The 19,809-nt window shown below is 39.2% G+C and overlaps 1 protein-coding gene across 2 annotated transcripts in view; it reads right to left on the reverse strand.

The window, feature by feature from the left end:
• The window catches only part of rrp12.S (ribosomal RNA processing 12 homolog S homeolog), a 52,236-nt gene extending 35,554 nt beyond the window's left edge, over positions 1-16,682 (reverse strand). For both annotated transcript variants that reach the window (XM_018227466.2, XM_018227465.1), the window contains exons 1-14: positions 16,365-16,682; positions 13,099-13,331; positions 9,034-9,117; positions 7,623-7,699; positions 6,457-6,562; positions 5,998-6,114; positions 5,728-5,866; positions 4,461-4,588; positions 4,139-4,237; positions 3,849-3,940; positions 2,963-3,074; positions 2,006-2,106; positions 1,548-1,662; positions 239-381 (exon numbers count right to left, since the gene is read on the reverse strand). In XM_018227466.2, coding sequence (XP_018082955.1) covers positions 239-381; positions 1,548-1,662; positions 2,006-2,106; positions 2,963-3,074; positions 3,849-3,940; positions 4,139-4,237; positions 4,461-4,588; positions 5,728-5,866; positions 5,998-6,114; positions 6,457-6,562; positions 7,623-7,699; positions 9,034-9,117; positions 13,099-13,331; positions 16,365-16,503 — 1,685 coding nt within the window. In that variant the 5' untranslated portion in view covers positions 16,504-16,682. The remainder of the gene's footprint in view (positions 1-238; positions 382-1,547; positions 1,663-2,005; positions 2,107-2,962; positions 3,075-3,848; positions 3,941-4,138; positions 4,238-4,460; positions 4,589-5,727; positions 5,867-5,997; positions 6,115-6,456; positions 6,563-7,622; positions 7,700-9,033; positions 9,118-13,098; positions 13,332-16,364) is intronic.
• Between the last annotated feature and the right edge of the window lie 3,127 nt (positions 16,683-19,809).

Below are 19,809 nucleotides of genomic sequence, written 5' to 3' on the forward strand. Positions count from 1 at the left end.
CTTTGAAAATTTGCATTTATATAAAGAAGTCATGAATGATGTGTTAAATATTCTGCATTGCCACTAAGTTTAATCGGTTTAAGGTTTGCATTAAGAAAGGGGAAATGATCAAAGGCAAACTGTATGACCACATGTTTTTAATCACTTAAGTTAGTGGGAGCCTCAAAACCAAACAATCCTTAACCAATGGGGCATGTGCCCTCAACAAAGGGCAAAGGAAACATGGGATATTCCTTACTCTGTGCCATTAATCTGCAGAGGAACAGCTTTCAGGACAACCTCAGGACCCATACTTTCCACAGCAGCACCCACAGCGCGATCCAGCTCTCCAGTGCAGGAAAAATGTGCAGAGGATCTCAGGTCGGCAAGAGTCTGCAAACACTGGGAAAAAATAGATAATACAAAAAAAATAAATACAATCTAAAAACAAACTGCTTAGTGGGGCAATTAAAGATACCCCAGAAAAGTATATAATACCTTAAAGGGCACCTATCACAGCCAAAATCAAACACATATTAACAATCTGACTAGTACAAGCTAAACACGTTTAATCAAACTACATATATAGATTTTTGAAAAAACTGCAGGTTTTAAAAAAATCCCTTACTTTGTCAAATGGGTTCTTTCACTGAGGGAGGCCATATTGAGACTCTAACAGAGACTCTAATGTGCAAATTTCAGGAGCATGCTCAGATTGCAACACTGCTTTGAGTATTCTACCCAGAATGCCTTGTTTTAGTAAACTCCTCCACTAGAAGTATCCACTAGAAGTGCTGCCACCTGCTAACTTCCAGCAGGTGGCAGCACTACTGTACAGCAGCTAACACACAGGTTTGGCTGATTTGAAAATAGCTTAGAAGGGTTGATAAGCAAGCAAGGAATTTCAACTGAGCATGTGCGAGATTTCAGAGCTGCAGTTGGCTGGGAAGATATAGGTAGGCGGAGCCAGTGAAATCCAAGATGTCTGCCTCAGCTAGAACTGCAGTGGAGATAGGGGAGATCTTGCAGAAGGAATAGTGAGCTGATGATTTACATTATACAAACAATTCTAACTGTTTTAAAAATCGGATTTCTTGAACTTTCACATAGTGTATTTACTTAGTAAATGATTTTGGTCATGATTGGTGCCCTTTAAACTATAGAGCATATATTCAACTACATCAAGGCAATTAGCACAGGGAAGAAAGTACTGGACGCAGAGGATGGCTGCAATGAGGGGACATAACATGAAGACATAGAGAAGGGGGCATAAAGAAAACAGTACTTTACAGAAACAATACACTGCTTCTCTGTGCCAAGTCCTGTGCTTACAGGTAAATGCCAATTAAATATTTGCCAGTTTCATTGCAAGCATGGCAGCCCCATGTCATAACTTATAGATTTCTGTAGTTCTCCGATAATTCTCCATTTCCCATTCATCCTTCTGGGTAGCCAATAACCTAAGGAATGCCAGACTGTGCTGAAACAGCTGCACAATCAGTTAACAGGAGATACTTCCTAATTAAATTGCTCTTTTACATGTAGGTTTCTCTCTGCTGATGCGTTACCTTCTTCATGAATGGATGGCAATTCTTCCCAGCGGCTTCAAAAAAGGTTTGCAAGACTTGAAGGACATAGGACCAAGATGAGTGAAATTTATATGATAATCCCTCCTCCACGCACCTATTGTAAATATGAACACAACCATAAACTCTTTGTTCTAAAAAAAAAAAAAAAAAAAAATAGCACATACCCATCACAACTTTTTATGCAAGGGGGCAAGGTATAGATCTGTATCAGGCAAAGTGAATTAAATGGTAATTATACATATATAATCAATTCACTTTACCAGGTACAGATCCCACATGCATTCTGCCTATATTATTGTTTATATTTTTAACAAAGTTATTACTACCCAAGATTACTTGGCTGGACCAAACCCTTCCCTTAAAGAACACTGGTTTGTATTTGCCTTTTAATAACCATGAGTCCCTCCACAGACATAACACTCCACAGAGACACTCACCTGAACATTTTACAGATGTGCCCTGCTGGCCCAGAAGTTGGAGCTGAAGGCACAGTGCCGATGTCAGCAATATTTGGAGCAATGCACTCAGTAAGTAGAGTCTGAGGGTATAAAAAAAGTCAGTGATAAATGGTGGTCATTTTATTAACCATAGGACTGTGCCTGGTCTATGACGCCGCTTTTTGGTTTTAGTTAGATCATCATACAATGCTGCAAAGGCTACAATTGGTTAAGAGGTTTTAAAAGTGCTCCATTGGAAATGAAGCAAGAGCACAAAGAAATGGACTGCTCATCTGCCACTGCAACAGCTAAAAAGCACTCACTGGTAAATTTGGTATAAACCACAAACAACCAACAAATCTGCCTCGTTCTTGCAACTCTAAAAAACCACAGATACACTACATTTGTCTTGTTATTTGCTGCTGAACAAAAACTAAGCATGGGCTTACAAACAGCCAATAGGGGAATAATGGAACATATCATTGCACTAACTAGTCATGTCATTTGGATACATAATTGTACAAATATTGAATACATATGTGCATCATAGGAAGACTAATGCTGTAATGCATTGCGCTTCAGAAATTTTCAGGAAAAGCAAAATTACTGTGAAACCTCAATTTTACATACCCTGGTTTTAAGTTTTCCCGCATTTTATACTTTTTGTGGTCCTATCAATATATGCCTTTCCCCAGTTTATTTCTGTACCCCTGAGGCAAACATTATCCACCATCCCCCAACTGTGTCTGTGTCCCCCCTCCAGATTGCAGACAAAAGGGGGACAGATCTGCATGCCTGGACCACAGAGTCCCCCCCCCCACCTCGAATGCCGCCCTTCTATTTGTGCCGCCCTAGGCCTGAGCCTTGACACAATTTCGGGCCTAGTCCTGCATACTTCTTTTTACAGCCTCACGCATCGAATCCCTATAGAACATTTTTGTAGGTGTTAATACATACCTTCAAGGTCCGGGCAGCTGCACTAACAACCTGCAAGTGAGGAGATAATAAGCAGTTCATGGCTGTTAAGAAGAGACGAGAGAGATGGCCCAGGCACAGTTCACTCTGCAACCTAAATTGACAAAGAACTCTGTCAGAACGCTTACACACATATAAAGATATATACCACAGACACTGAAAAATAAAAGGGCTCTACCAGGCTTGATTCTTGAAAGGAGAATATCCCCTAAATTTTATTTTTAAAGACTAAATATTTTTACAGTACCGGGATTTAGGCTTGTCTGTTTTTATAACCTTTGATTCTTTGTTCAGTGTGAAAAGGAACTCTCAGAGTATACCCAATAGGGGTTCACATTAAGAACTTGAGCACTGGATATTACAAACTATATCTCAGGCTATCCCAAATATTTACCATTTCTAAGTTTATTCTAGGCCGGGGTTACTGTGCATAATAGGAACTCTGTTGGAATTCTTTTCTCAAATTAACCTTTAGGAAGCCATCTTTGAAAATTATATGGGTTATACCAAAACATAATTTGGGATCGCCAGAGCACCAGCAGTATTCTCCACTGACAAAAACGAAACGGTACTCCGAACATCCACATAAATAAGAGCAATAACAATATTAATACTATGATTAGTAAGAATAAGAAGAGTATGAAAGGGATATAAAGAAAACTAATAAGTCTGCAACAAGGTTTATTGATGACAACTTGCCACTCCAGGTAAGGGTCACCTTGCCACTAATGTTAGCGTTTTTTTGCGGAGGTAACTAGGAAGCACAGCAAGCAGGGATACCGAACTTTCCTATCAACTTTTACAGCAATACCCAGGCAACATAAAAAAATTATGCAAGTAAAGTGTGAGCAAAATGGTTGCCTGTTACCTGGCCAAATTGATGTGGGCCTTCTCCATGACAGCTAACCATGCCAAAACAGGCTGTAGATCATTCTCACTGGGCAAGTAGTCATATAGGGCCTACAAATATTGGAAACAATAGGCAAATGAAATTAAGAACAGCATATAGTAGACACATTATGCTAACCAACCAAAACCATTCTATAGGTGCCAATTCAATATAACAGTAGCTATTTGGAGTATTGTTTAGAGTGTAAAATATTGATAAAAAGGGCAAAGCTCAAGGTAAAAAACAAAACAAAACATAACATCACTCACTGTAATGATTTGGGCATTGAGTTCTGCAGTCAATGCTGAGATGCCGGGACATGCATGGAAGAGACCATGGAAGGCCTGCATTGCACAGGCAGTGATCAGCTTAAAGAGAAAGGTGGAGAAAGTAAATTTGAGACACAGAATAAAAGTTTATTTACTTAAGTTTATAAAGAAAACTGCCTATATTCTGAGACAAACTCCTCCAGTGAAATCTTTGGATACAGACTTAATTATGTGAGTAAGATAAAGTAAGATATATTTAAGATAAGTGGGTGTGTATTTCCCCATAGGAAAGTGTTTGCTCCAATCCAAAGTCATTACTTACCACATTGCTTAGCGTCATGACCTTAAGCAGGGTCTCACAGCAAGATTTCACCATACTGACAGGGAAACAGGGCAGGAGTTCCTTTAGTAAAGTCAGCATATGCAAGGTTGTAGTGGCTTCTTTACTACCTGAAACAAAACAAAGGTGTACTGACGTGCTTAGTGTTATTCCAGCAATTTTGTCTAATCATGCAGGAGAGGATAATTGAAACCCCTAGTTACATTAGGAGAATTTATAAACCTACATCAACACATATTGATGAAGACCTACTGTGACAAATTGACATTAAAGGAGAAGGAAAGGTTAAAACTAAGTAAGCATTATCAGAACGGTCCACCTAAATATACCAGTATAGTTTGCTCCTCTTTCCCCATTTCTCTGCTGTAATCTGAGCCCAGAGCTATAAGTGAGCAGGGAGAGGCTCAGGCAGGAAGTAATGTCACTCCAAGCTAATACTGCAGCTGCTATCCTAAACAAACAGAGAGCTTCTAGAGGTTTTTACTCAGGTATGGTAAAACATTCTAGCTTGCACGGTTGCAGCTAATCCATTGGCAATAAAATGCCTCCGTAGCTTTCCTTCTCCTTTAAGGAGATTATTTTTTTTAATACAGGTATGGGACTGGTTATGCAGAATTCTCATGACAGAGGGTTTTCCGGATAACAGATCTTTCCATAATTTGGATCTTCATACCTTAAGTCTACTAGAAAATAATGTAAAGATTAAATAAAACCAATAGGCTGGTTTTGTACAAGGTGATGTATTATTAGAAACAAAAAGGACATTTTTAAAAAAAATTTGGATTATTTAGATAAAATGGAGTCAATGGGAGAAGGCCTTTCAGTAATTTGGAGTTGTCTGCAGAACAGGTTTTCAGATAACTGATCCTATACCTGTAGTACATATTTAGATTTCCAGGGCAAAGAGAATGGAGAAGGATGTAGGCAGAAATGTAGAAAAGTCTATGCAAAATATGTCATTTTGTATGTGAATATTCATGTGCAGGTGGAAGTGTATGGCAAGTGTAGAATAGGGCAACACAAAACTGGCATTTATTTTTATGGCACTACACCAAAACTTGATATTAGCCTCTTTGCTTACGCAGGCAAAAATATACATAATACACAAAACACAATTTTCAGCTAGTCATGTGACAAGCAATCAAGATTAGGTACATATACCAATATATATCTTACAGGGAATACGTGATCCTATTGTAGAATACATTAAACCCAGCACCTTAAACCTACTTCCCGCTAGTTTCCATACCTCCAGACTTCTCTATTTCCTGGATACAGAATTTAGCTGTGGTGTGTACAGCCGGGTGGTGTTTAGGTGCTGATTCACTGAACATGAACTCACTGCCCTTAAGGATGGAACACACTCCTAGCTGGGCCGCCTTGCGGATCTGAAAGTAGAATTGTTTATAAAGCAGTTTAACAGAAGCACATGTTAAAAAAAAAAATAAAAAAAAAATGCACTACACACAGATAGTAGATGTTAAGGAAATGGTGTGTATAGCAGCTGTGTCTCACTCACTTTAGGTTTTGTATGGACAGTGAAGCTGAGCATTCCATGGTAGACTTGGAGGGTTGAGGGGTAGCTCCATGTGAGAAGATCCTGCTTGCGAAGCAGAATGGCCAGACAAGAGACAATCTGTGATGCAATGAAAGCAGAGGGTTTAGTAAATTATTAATGTGGACACACTACTGCATAAAAGAAGCATTTGAGAAAAGATTTCACTTCAGTGTTATAGGTCCTTAAACTAAGCGTATTTAAAAGTTGCAGATACAGTTTATTCAAAGGATTATAACAGCAAATGGATTTTAAAGTGAATAAGTGTTTAAACATGGCATTTTCTTCCATGCCTTAATAGAATACATAGTAAAAGGCTTTTTGTAAAGTGGCAGCTCAGCCACAATATTAATTAGAAGGTGGTGAATAATGGCATTTGACAAAGTAATTTAGCAGCCTGCTACCATCAGTATTACTACATACCCATCTCATGGCTGAGGTGCTGCCGCTGCTTGCTTGAGAAGCCATGATATCCATAAGGGCCTTGGATGTGTCAGAAAACTTCTTGATAAGAACAGGTCCAGGAACCCTAAATATCAGAGAAAAAGAACCAGAAATTGGTAAGTAAACATTTAAAATGAGTGAAAATGTAAAATTAATGAGGGTGCTATTCTAAGACCTTTTGTAATTTACATGCATTATTTATATTCTTTTTATTCAAAGATAATATGGGATACATGTGCTGTTAATATGAATTAATTTTGTTACAACAGTGCCACCTGCTGGTCAGTTTCTGAACAGTCTGGCCACCAAGTAGTCAAGGAAGTTCTCAGGAGAAAGAAATAGGCTGATGATGCTCTTCTGCATAGGAAAGATTTGAGAGTGATTTCTATTTTTGTTCCAAAGCAGAAGAATATCAGAGCAGTCGCTTTCTTTCTCCTGACTTCCTTGACTACTTGGCTGTCAGACTGGTCAAAAACTGACCAGCAGGTAGCCCTGTTGTAACAAAATTAATTCCTATTAACAGCACATGTATCCCATAATGTCTTGGAATAAAGAATATAAATAATGAATGTAAATTACAAAATATCTTAGAAAAGCACTCTACATTCACTTATTTTAAAGGTTTACTTATCCTTTAAAGATTTCTAACATATTAGGCTGATAAGGGGGACTCTAGAGAACATAAAAGGCATAGATGATTATTTTAGGTTTATAATTTTCACAAACAGCCCCTTTATGCATTGTTGTTGTACAGAATGAATTCAGAAATAGAATGTAACTTAGGCCAAAGGCACAGAGATTTCAAGTGCCTTGCACATCACTAGTAGACATCAATCTGAACTCAGGCAAACTTACATAGGCTTCAGTTCACTCTGCTGCCGCAGACAGCCCTGCCTTGGTAGCTAAACATGACATATCTATTAGGCACCATGTAGATGGCTTTGCTGAGGAGACAGTGGCCAGCTGCACATAAGATTTATTCAGCATCATACAAAAGGTTGCCTATGGGTTTACAGCCATAATTAAAATAAAAAAACACAAACAAGCTTATTTGTAGGGATTCTAGTGGGATGATCTATAAATTAAAAAAAGTATGAAAAATGCAAGACATTGCATTATACATAGGGAAAAAAAAACTCACAAACCTCTTGAGAACCAGGTTAAGCAGATATGTAACTGCAGCCAATGACTCAGGGGACTCCACAGCTTCTAGAGTAGTCATCTGAATTGAAAGGCAAACATTGTAAAAACCAAATCATAAATGCATATAACCAAACAGAAAAACTACTAACTATATATATATATATATATATATATATATATATATATATATATATATATATATATATATATATATATATATATATATATATATATATATATATATATATATATATATATATATATATATATATATATATTATAAGCAGGTGGTCAGTAAAAGATTAAATAAAATGCTAAACAAATGTAGCCATTAACCCTACACATTAATAATATAATAAATGTGCTCCCCAAATATATTAGCTAGCATGGGGGTGCCAATAACCGATTTATACATCCAAATATATTTTTGGTGGGTAGGGGAGGAAAGCATGTAGATACAGATTATACTATTAAACATTGCAAAATGTGAAACTTGTAGTACAGGTATGGGACCCGTTATCCGTAAAGCTCTGAATTAAGGAAAGGTCCTCTGCCATAGACTCCATTTTAACTAAATACCGTAATCCAATTTTTTTCTCTATAATAATAAAGCACTACATTGTACTTGATCCAAACTAAGATATAATTAATGCTTATTTCAGGCAAAACCAGCATATTTGATTTATTTAGGGTTTAAATGATTTTCTAGTAGGGTTAAGGTATGAAGAGCCAAATTACAGAAAGATCCATTTTCCGGAAAGTACCTGGTCCCGAGCATTCTGGATAACAGATCCCATACCTGTACTTAGCAGATCACAGGTAAGCAGTAAGTATTTTAACTATACATTCTTAAGGATAAACAAACCCCTTATTAAAATAAATCGTACCGACACCCCAAATAGACCTACTACCTCCTCCCCCCAGCCTAGTGCTACCCCAGGCAAATGCCCCTAACTTTTTACTTATTCCTCAGTGCAGATTCAGGGATCAGAGTTCACAACAGCCATCTTCCGGCACTTTGGTAATTTCCATCAATTGCGGCACATGCACAGTTGTCGCGAACCGGGAAATTGCTCCAACTGCGCATTCACCTGCCACGTAGGGTTGCCACCTGGCCGGTATTTTACCAGCTTGGCCAGTAAAAATGATGGTTGATCCCAATGTTATTAATAGGGAAAAAAGATAAATATACAGGAAGGCCGGTATTTTTTTCCAGAAAAGAAACTCCAGTCTCGTTGTCAGATTACTGAAGACCCGGAAGATGGTTGCTGTAAACTCCAATCCCTGAATCTGCACTGAGGGGTAAGTAAAAAGTTTGGGGCATATGCCCAAGGTAGCAGCTAGGCTGGAGGGGGTAGGGTTTTTTTAATAAGGGGTTTGTTTCTCCTTTAAAAAAAATGCAGAAAATCTCACCAAAGCAGCAAAGTACTCAGTCTCTGACTCGGTTCCTCCTTGAGAGCGAATAACTTCAGTAACAGCAGCCAGCACAGCACAGATCTGAAATACATTCACAATAGTTTAAAAACTAACGGTAGAGTTGGTCTCTTAACTCACAGGGAGTTTTTATCTCCGACTTACCAGCATGAGAAGCATAACAATATACCAATCAGGTCTTTTAAACATTTTCACTTTCTTGACCAATTCTATTATTTAACGGAATAACAAATCTTAAATTGAAATTATTCTATTTTTCTTTCAAAGAACAGAAATTGAAACATAGTTTAATTGACAGAATAAAATCCTAGTGCCTAGTAATTTTATTCAAGGTTCATAGCACAGGTTTCGGACCTCTCTGGTCCTTCTTCTGGTGCAGTTACAACCAGATAAGTGAACTTGGCTGAAATGTTTTATTGGTTTTCCAAAGAAAAGTTCAACACAGCGTTGCTTGGATTTTCATAACAAATAAGCATAAGTTCAAATGTGAACTGGGCTTTTAAGGCCAACTTCCCCAGCCCACACCAATCATGCGATCAAAAAAATTCTATACCAGCTCCATACATTGTATTGTGGTAACCAGATGGTAATATCAGTCTGAAAAAATATGTAACAACGTGTATCAAAGATGTAACAATGTGTATCAAAGATGTAACAATGTGTATCAAAGTTATAGGACATTATTGCTGTAAAAAGTATTTTAAACTCCATGCTTCGTTCATTTCTTTTGGTTCTATTGTATTCAGTTATTCTATCCATTAAGCTTCTTGCTGTAATAGCAATTCTTTTCTGTTACCCCCTCTGGTAGGCATGTTCACCTTCTGTAAGACCATCCATTTTAGACTCACTATGCCAAGGATCCCCAACCTTTTGAACCAGTGAGCATATCCAGAAGTAAAAGGAGTTGGGGAGCAACACAAGCATGAAAAATGTTGTTGGGGTAACAAATAAGTGCTGTGACTGGCTATTTGGTAGCCCCTATGTAGTCTGTCAACTTACATTGAAGCTCTGTTTGGCAGTGCACCTGTTTTTATACAACCACTTGCCTCCAAGCCAGGAATTCAAAAATAAGCACCTGTTTTGGGGCCACTGGGAGCAAAATACAAGGGGTTGGAGAGCAACATGTTGCACACAAGCTACTGGTTGGGGATCACTGACTATGCCATGTCTTTCATTAAAGAATTGCCCACCAACCAGTGTGCGAGTATTCTTATTATTCGGATCAAAGGATGTGATAGACCTCTTGTTCTCCTAACCTTAACTGCACGTGTCGTTTGTCCAATGTACAGTTTGCCACATGGGCATTTCAGGGCATAGATAACTTCATCAGAGTTACAAGTTTTGTATTGTGTAATAGGAATCTTGTGTCCTTGATGTGTATGTGTAATATAATCCCCCTTTATTATTGAATTACATTTGCTGCAGTTAAGGCATGGAAAAGTGCCAGTTTTTGGTTTAGCTAGGAAACTTGTATTGTGGTTAGTTTTGGATCTATTCAGTTCTGCTAAGTTAAGTTCAGTTAAGGTTAGGATAGAACACAAGAGGTCTACCACATGCTTTCACCCGAATAATAAGAAGAAGACACACGCCGGTTGGTAGGCACTTCTTTAATGAAAGACATAGCATAGTGAGTCTAAAATGGATGGTCTTACAGAAGGTGATCATGCTTAATAGAGGGGGTAACAGAAAAGTATTGCTATTACAGCAAGAAGCTTAATGGATAGAATTACTGAACCAAAAGGAATGAACGAAGCATGGAGTTTAAAATGCTTTTTACAGCTATAATGTCCTATAACTTTGATACAAATGTATACTAATTGTAATATATTCTTTCAGACCGATACCATCATCTAGTTACCATGATACAATGTATGGACCATTACTTTTGGACTGCCAACAACCAGATGCTAGGATACATTTACTTAACACTGATACAATTTTGATGCAAACTAGCAAATATAAACGTGTGCTGATGGTGAGTTGTTGGATAGACTTCATTGTAATTTCCAAAATGTACTTTGTATTGTAATACATATACCTGACCAGAAGATGGAGTTGGTACAGAATTTTTTGGATCACATGATTGGTGTGGGGTGGGAAAGTTGGCCTTAAAGGACTAGTAACATCAAAAAATGAAATTGTTTTAAAGTAATACAAATATAATGCAGTGTTGCCCTGCACTGGTAAAACTACTGTGTTTGCTTCAGAAACACTACTATTGTTTATATCAATAAGCTGCTGTGTAGCAATGGGGGCAGCCATTCAAAGGAGAAAAGGCTCAAGTTACACGGCAGATAACAGATAATCTCTGTAGAACATAATGGTGTTATCTGTTATCCATTATGTACCATGCGCCATATAGCCTTTTTTCAATTTCGGCCATTGCAGCAGCTTGTTTATATGAAATATAGTAGAGTTTCTGAAGCAATCAGATCAGTTTTACCAGTGCAGCACAACATAACATGATATTTTCATTACTTTAAAACACTTTCATTTTATGGTGTTACTGTTCCTTTAAAAGTTCACTTATTTAGATGTAACTGCATCAGAAGAAGGACCCAAGAGGTCCGAAACATGTTGTGCTATGCACCTTGAGTAAAATCATTTTAAGAAACGTAATCTATATGTGCAGAGGGTTGCATAAGCTACAGACTAATTTGCACTTCTCTTACTTATTCTGTACATTTATGTGCTGTCCCTAAGCCACTAAGCTTAATTCATTTAAAAAGAATATTTGGTCACAAAGTATGCTGTGGACTAAAATAGTTTCAAACCAGCTATGCTGCACACATCTTTTATTATTTTATTATTAATATATATTTTAAGAGCGCCAACATATAGCGCAGCACATCTGAATTTTAAATTTTATTTCACCTTTAAGTTAACTTATAGATTGGCTAATTGTAAGCAACTTTTCAATTGGTCTTCATTGTTTGTTTTTTTATAGCTTATTTTAGTTATTTCAAATTACTGAATAAAAAACTATAACTCAAAAACTACAAATAATAAAAAATGACTTACATCATACCAATGTTGATATAAAGGTGAACCACCCATTTAAAGGAGTGGTTCACCTTTAAGTTAACCTTTAATATGTAATAGAAAGGCCAGCTCTAAGCAACTTTTTAATTGGTCTTCATTATTTATTTTATGTTGTGTTTGAATTATTTGCCTTTGTCTTTTGACTCTTTCCAGCTTTCAAATTGGGGGTCACTGACTCCTTCTAAAAACAGATGTACTGTAAGGCTACACATTTATTGTTATTGCTACTTTTTACTGCTCATCTTTCAATTCTCTTATTCAAATTCTAGTCTCTTATTCAAATTAATGAAAGGTGGCTATGGTAATTTGGGCCCTAGCAACCAGACTACTAAAAGTGCAATCTGGAGAGCTGCTAAATAACTCAAAAACCCCAAATAATAAAAAAGATGAAAATGAATTGCAGATTGTGTCAGAATATCACTCGATTTGAGGAATCAGTGCCCTAGCCGAGTGGAATAAATGTAGAGTGAGAGGGTCAGTCAAAATCTTATCAGAACCAGTCACTCTTTGCACCATACGAAAAGATAATTTAAAGGTGAACAACCCTTTTAAGAAAACCCAGTTATGTAGTGTGCTCAAGCCCCAGACCTTCATCTTGGGGAGCAAAACCAGAACAAATACACAGGATACAGGCTGGCACAAATCCGAATACCAAAAATGTACGTCAAAAGCAGCTTCACTAATAATAAAAGCATTCTTCATGTATTTTGTCCACATACAATTAACAAAAGCCTTACGCGTGCTCCACAGTGCATTTACTCATAGGCTGCCTAGCCACATAAACAAATTATAATCAAAAGCACATAAAATAAAGAGGGCAGAAAGGTTACAGCTTACAGTTTTGTGTAAAATGTCAATGTCCGTAGGAATGAGGAAATAAAAACTGGTAAAAATATATAATGCTACTTTTATACATCATCACTAAAATCCATGCCAACCCTAGATTGTACACCCATTGATAAACATCTTAAACATTGTAGCTAGCCATGACGGGTAACACACCTCCTTATGTGCAGCCGAGTTTGACTCCCAGTACCTCTGCACTTTTCCAAATGTAAGATTAGTGCAGTCAGACAGGCCGCTCAGAAAAGAAACTCCAGATTTCAAAGTTATTGCCATTTCATCCTCATCTTCCATAAGCGCTTCGGATTTCTCCGATTTCTTTTGCACAGACAGGGAGTCTGACTGGAGGTCATTGTGGAGCTTAAGAGCATCTACCGTGAGGTCACTTTTGCCTAGAACAAGAATGGAATAAATGAGCTCATTAGCGGTTTCCATTAAGGCCACAATATCAACATTACAATTGCTTAAATATTTGATATAGTTGAAGACTGAAAATGTAGTATGCAATGTAACAATAACGGACCGTAGCCCAATGGGAATACAAGTATGGGACCTGTTATCCAGAATGTGCGGGACCTGGGGATCTTTCCGTGATTTGGATATTCATAGTCTACTACAAAACCATGTAAACATTAAATAAACCCAATAGGCTGGTTTTGCTTCCAATAAGGATTAATTATATCTTAGTTTGGATCAAGTACAAGAAACTTTTATTATTACAGAGAAAAAGGTAATCATTTTTTTAAATCCGTATTATTTGGATAAAATGGAGTCTATTGGAGACGGCCCTTCTGTAATTTGGAGCTTTGGATCCCCTACCTGTGTTCCACACAATGACAGACATATATGTTCTTGGTCTAATTGTTCAGACAGTCTGAAAACTGATCTGCAGTGGGTGAAGAGGAGCTGCGCATTGATGAAGCAACATGCATGTTTAGTTTAGACAGATCAACAGAAAGATCATTTGTCCAAACTGACCCTCAGATCAGATATATAAAAGTAGTGAAACTGCTATCTTAAATTACCAAACAGTACGAATGCCTGTGCGGTCTTCAAATCATGGTGATGTAGTAAGAAGTACAGATATATTAAGTGGGAAGGAGCACACCAAAATGTCCAGGCAATGCCTTAATTCATATGCAGATTTATTGAGTGCACAAGCTTTCGGGGTCAAAACCCCTTCCTCAGGTGCAAGGGGTTTTGACCCCGAAAGCTTGTGCACTCAATAAATCTGCATATGAATTAAGGCATTGCCTGGACATTTTGGTGTGCTCCTTCCCACTTCATATATCTGTGCAATATTTGGCTTGGAGGCTGCCAGGGATACGGATGCACCCAGCAAGCAAGTAAGTGGTGTGCGGCTAAACACTATTGTTGATGTAGTAAGAAGTACATTTTGTACCCATTGAAGCATGAGGAGAACATACAAATTTCTTAAAAAAAAAAGTGTCTTGGCTGGAAACAAACAATCCCAGGTTTGTTTCCATCCAAGACACTATTTGCAAGGAATTTGTATGTTCTCCTCATGCTTCCCTGTGTTTCCTGAACATTACAAAAAAAAAAAAAAAAACACAGGCAGGTCAACCGACACAAACTAAAAAGTGTGTGAAGGTGATAGGGACCCGAGGGCAGGGACTGATGTGAATTATGTATTCACTGTACAATAGGCTGATGCTATAAAAATAAAAGATAATAAAGCCACAGTGCAAGAAGAGTAAAGGTGGCCATACACGGGCCGATATAAGCTGCCGACAGACCGAGTCGGCGGTTTATTGGCCCGTGTATGGGGGGCCCCCCCCGACGGGCTTCCCCGATCGAGATCTGGCCGAAATCTCGATCTCGATCGGATGGGATTAAAAATCCCGTCGGATCGCGGCCGCATCTGTTTGTTGATGCGGTCCCGCGATCCGACCGCCCTAGGGCCCACGATCGGATCAGCCCGATATTGCCCACCTCAAGGTGGGCATATCGGAGGGAGATCCACACGTTTGGCGACATCGCCAAATGAGCGGATCTATCCATGTATGGCCACCTTAAGGCTACTCACTGTTGTCAGAAAAATTACTATTGTATTATTACACAGATACAAATGGGAAAAAGAGTGGGACTAAGGCGATTAATCATTTCTTCTTCGGGTGACTAATCTCCCCGAATTTTCCCAAGTTTTCTCATGAGGCAACTTCGGGCGACTTTGAAAAACGAAGCACTCCGAGTGTCATCCTGCCGGCAGTTCGGGGAGATTAGTTTCCCGAAGAAGAGGATTTGTAGCTGGACGACTTATCTCCCCGAATATGAACGTGTGTCCTTTATATGTCCTGCCTTTTCCACAATTACTGTCCAGCACTTGCATCCCTAAAACAGCAAAAATTTTTTATGCATTCTAGGGATGCAACGAATCCAGGATTCGGCCTTTTTCAGCAGTGGATTCGGTGCATCCCTAATGTATTCGGTAATAGAATAAAAAGCAGCATCCTATAAACACTGGCTTGACAATGTGTTAAACTATACAAATGTGTAACCAGTATATACTAAGTTTAGATGCGTTTATTTGAGTTTACCGCTGTATACGGTGCACATGCCCCAGACCATCAGCAAGAGAAGTAAACACCAGAGAACTTTAAAAGGGGCTGGCACAAGCCTGGACCCACGAAGTAGTAGAGCCGGAGTCAGATTGTAAAAAGGCTTACATTTTATTTTCCAGAATTAAGGCCTGACGCGTTTCAGGTCTACCAGGGACACTTAGTCGTATGATTAAGTGTCCTTGGTAGACACGAAAAGCGTCAGGCTCTACTACTTCATGGGTCCAGGCATGTGCCAGCCTCTTTTAAAGTTCTCTTGACAAAGTGTTAGCTGGCAGCCTTTATACTAGACGCCTTTATACTAGACTTACGTTGATCCTTTACATTCACACTCATCATCAATTTTATGTGTGGCCATAGCAACACTGGCAGTCGGACAAAGGGAATAGCAAACAAATGTTTGATTCAAATGATTGTTCAATGGGGGAATTCGATTTCAGATTTGTATGGATTTAGCTTCTCAACAGAGACATTAAATACCAGAAAAATGCTCCGTTCATCATGAGAAGTTTCCCAATTCTGGGTAAAAAGACTGCCATGTTTATCACATCTGTGGATTCCCTTGGTTTCTAGGGTGAAGGCTCACGGATACATCTTGTCTAAAGCTCAGATAGCCGACATGTTGAAGAAGTTTCACTGCCTGTTAAATGTGTAATCAGCAGCAGTTCGCCGTGAACTACAACTCCCAGCATGCTCAGCGGGGGCACTATACTTTCCTAGAGCGCAACACAGGGAGAGGCAAGCGCGTGACTATTGTTAACACCGCGACTAAAGCAAAGGGTCCGAATTGAAGACATTTGTTGCTATGAGCGAGAATACACCATGTAGGAAAGATCCTGTACTGACCTGAAGGCCGGCTGAAGAATCGGCTCCTAGCGGCTTCTCGGTGCCGCCGCAACTCAGGGTTAGACTCGCTGCTGTGCCCTTTCTTCCAGCGCTTGGCTTTCCCGGCAATACCGGAGCGCAATTTCCCTGCCTTCCCCATGTCTCCTGGTGCAGTACAGCCACGCTTGCACCCACGTGCGGCCTCAAACAGTGACCTCACTTCCGCCCAAAGCTCAGACTCTATGGTTTGCAGGCCGTATGGAGTCGGAAGTTCACTTTTGTCGTCACTGTCATCTTGTGGCTCCAAAGGGAAAGCGGTGTAACATGTCCAAACAAGTACTTACATTTATGTTCGTGCAGAACAGGTTTCCACTGTCTGCTGCGGACACGTTTCCAACATTTAGGAAACAGAAAGAGGGACAAAAATATTTTTGACCACGCCCCTTTTTGTGGCCACACGGTCACCCCTAATTACCATGTTCATTTTACACAATTTGGCAGGTTATGAAAGTTTGAACACATTTCTGTGGTTTTTACATGTTATTACAGTTTTGCTAGTAAAGTGAATTGCCCTTTAGGGTAGGACTACATGGACGTTTTCGGTGAGATCCGACACGCTGCGACAAAACGCCTGCGACAAGTCGTATGTGACAGAAATAAGGTAAGATATAGAAATTCGCAGCGTCTGCATCCGACAGTCGTGTCACCTCGGATCAGCGCTGCGAATTCATCCGACATTTCTATCTCTTACCTTATTTCTGTCGCATTCGGTTTCTGTGCACGCGTAACGCATACCTCCCATCTGTCCCGTTTTGAGCGGGACAGTCCCGCTTTTGACAGGTCAACACGCTGTAACGGATTTCTGATAAGGGTAAGGTAAGGGATTTGTCGCAGCGTGTCGGATCGCACCGAAAACGTCCATGTAGTCCTACCCTTTAGCTGCTAGTCTTCATTCTTATCTTATCAAACTGTTACAAAAGTATGTTAAGTATCTACTCTGGGCTGTCTGCCATGACCCAATTAAGTTAGAAACTTTGTATCTGTTTCTGGCTGTTGAAGTGACCCATGTAGTCAAGAAACGCATAGAGCCATGCACTCCCTTGCCCAGCTCATCCACTTTTTGCAATACTTGATGTTTTAAAGAATATTCAATAAATATAGACTTTTAACTGGCATGCTGTGTGTGAGATTACCCTGCATTTATGATCTAGCTATGCGTTGAATGCGCCTTCCCTATTTCAGATGCTTTGTAGTCCACGTGACCACGTGAGTGGAATTTGTTTGCTGGATCAATCTCACTGTGTCCTTCTCGTTGGATTTCGGATGCGTGTGCTTTTATTCTTCTGGCTGTTCAGTGCAGCAGATCAAAGAGAAACTTCGGGATTTAGGGTAGGACTATATGGACGTTTAAGGCGCGATCAAAACACCAGCTTCAAAATGGCTTTTTGTCGCAGCGTGTCGGATCGCACTGAAAACGTCCATGTAGTCCTACCCTTATCAGTACAAATCTGTGACAGCGGGTTGATCTATCAAAAGCGGGACTGTCCCGCTCAAAACAGGACAGTTGGGAGGTATGGGTTTCTCGTACGTAGAAACCGTATATGTCTTTACTTTCCCAACACACGGGCGCTCTATAGGAAAAGATTTAGTTGCATATGTGCAATGGGTTGTTTTAGTATATTGTAGAGCGTGACATTCAGGGGCACATTTACAAAGCTCGAGTGAAGGATTCGAATTAAAAAAACTTCAAATTTCGAAGTGTTTTTTGGGCTACTTCAACCATCGAATGGGCTAGTTCGACCTTCGACTTCGACTACGAATCGAACGATTCGAACTAAAAATCGTTCGACTATTCGATAATCGAAGTAATGTCTCTTTAAGAAAAACTTCGACCCCCTATTTCGGCAGCTAAAAGCTACCGAAGTCAATGTTAGCCTATGGGGAAGGTCCCCATAGGCTTGCCTGTGATTTTTTGATCGAACGAATAATCCTTCGATCGTTCGATCGCAGGATTTGCGCTAAATCGTTCGTCTTCGATATTCGAAGTCGAACGATTTTAGTTCCTAGTCGAATATCGAGGGTTAATTAACCCTCGATATTCGACCCTTAGTAAATCTGCCCCTCAGAGACAATTTGCAATTGGTTTTTATTTTTTTATTATTTGTGCTTTTTGTGTTATTTCAATTTTTATTCAGCAGCTCTCCAGTTTGTATTGTCAGCATAGGGTTGCCACCTTTGCCAGTGGCTAAACCCGAACAAAGGGGGCAGGGCAGTGATGTTTGGGTGGGCATGATGACATCAGAGATTATGTCGTGGAGTTATGATGCTGGGTCAGGGTGATTGCATCACTTATATGCAACTGGCTGCATTTCTGTCCAGTTTTTCACATTGTTTTAAATGGGACCGTTTTGACAGCCCTTTGACAAACTGAGATGTTCAGTGGAAACCCACACGGCTGTGAAATCCTACCTCTATCTATTCTGCCCCATGAGTAAGACCAATCCTTTAACTACAGATATGGGATTTGTTATACAGAAATCAGTTATCCAGAATGCTTTGAAATACAGCAATGCTCATTTAGAAAAAACTTTCTTATTTTTGATTGATTTGCTTATTTCTGTTTCTGTAATAATAATAAATTAACTGCACTTAATAATAACTAAGCCATGTTAAGGTGAGTATCTTGGTATTTAATTCATATATTGACAGATTTTTGTTCGGGTTTCATAAGACTGAAAACCAAACAGAAAGTTGAGACCCGAACAGGCCTTAGAAAAACTGAACTGTTCGGGTCAAAGCCGAACAGGTGGCAGCCCTATGTGAACAGTCTGGTTGCTAGGGTACAAATCACCCTAGCAACCATTTGTTGATTAGAATAAGAGACTGGAATATGAATAGGAGAGTGGGGATCTCAATAAAACTTCAACCATTTAGCACGAATGCTTCTGTGTGTGCCATCTGATTTTCTATAAGTATATGGATTACTCATACCAAGGATTGCATTAAGGTTCCCAGATTGAGCACCACCCATAAATGTGAGCAGATTCTGCAATACTATATGCATTATATGAATAGCAGAGGCCTGAACAGACAGATGAGTAATAAAAAGTAGCACAAACAATACATTTGTAGCCTTACAGAGCATTTGTTTTTTAAAATGGAGTTAGTGACCCCAATTTGAAAGCAGAGTAAGAAGACGAAGGAAAATAGTTAAAAAAAAAAACTATATAAAACATAAATAATGAAAAGCAATTGAAATGCTGCTTTGCATTGGCCATTCTATAACATACTAAAAGTTAACTTAAAGTGAACCACCCCTTTAAGAGACAGGAGGCAGATGTCCCCAGAGGTAGCGCTGCTTGATGTCACAGTGAGGGTTGTAGCCCTGGATACCCCAGTCCCACACAAGTACAAAGGGCCTAATGACATTGTATACAAATATCAGGGATGAAACAAGCAGGATGGG

Source organism: Xenopus laevis, chromosome 7S (assembly GCF_017654675.1).
Source record: "Xenopus laevis strain J_2021 chromosome 7S, Xenopus_laevis_v10.1, whole genome shotgun sequence".
Classification (NCBI taxonomy): domain Eukaryota; kingdom Metazoa; phylum Chordata; class Amphibia; order Anura; family Pipidae; genus Xenopus; species Xenopus laevis.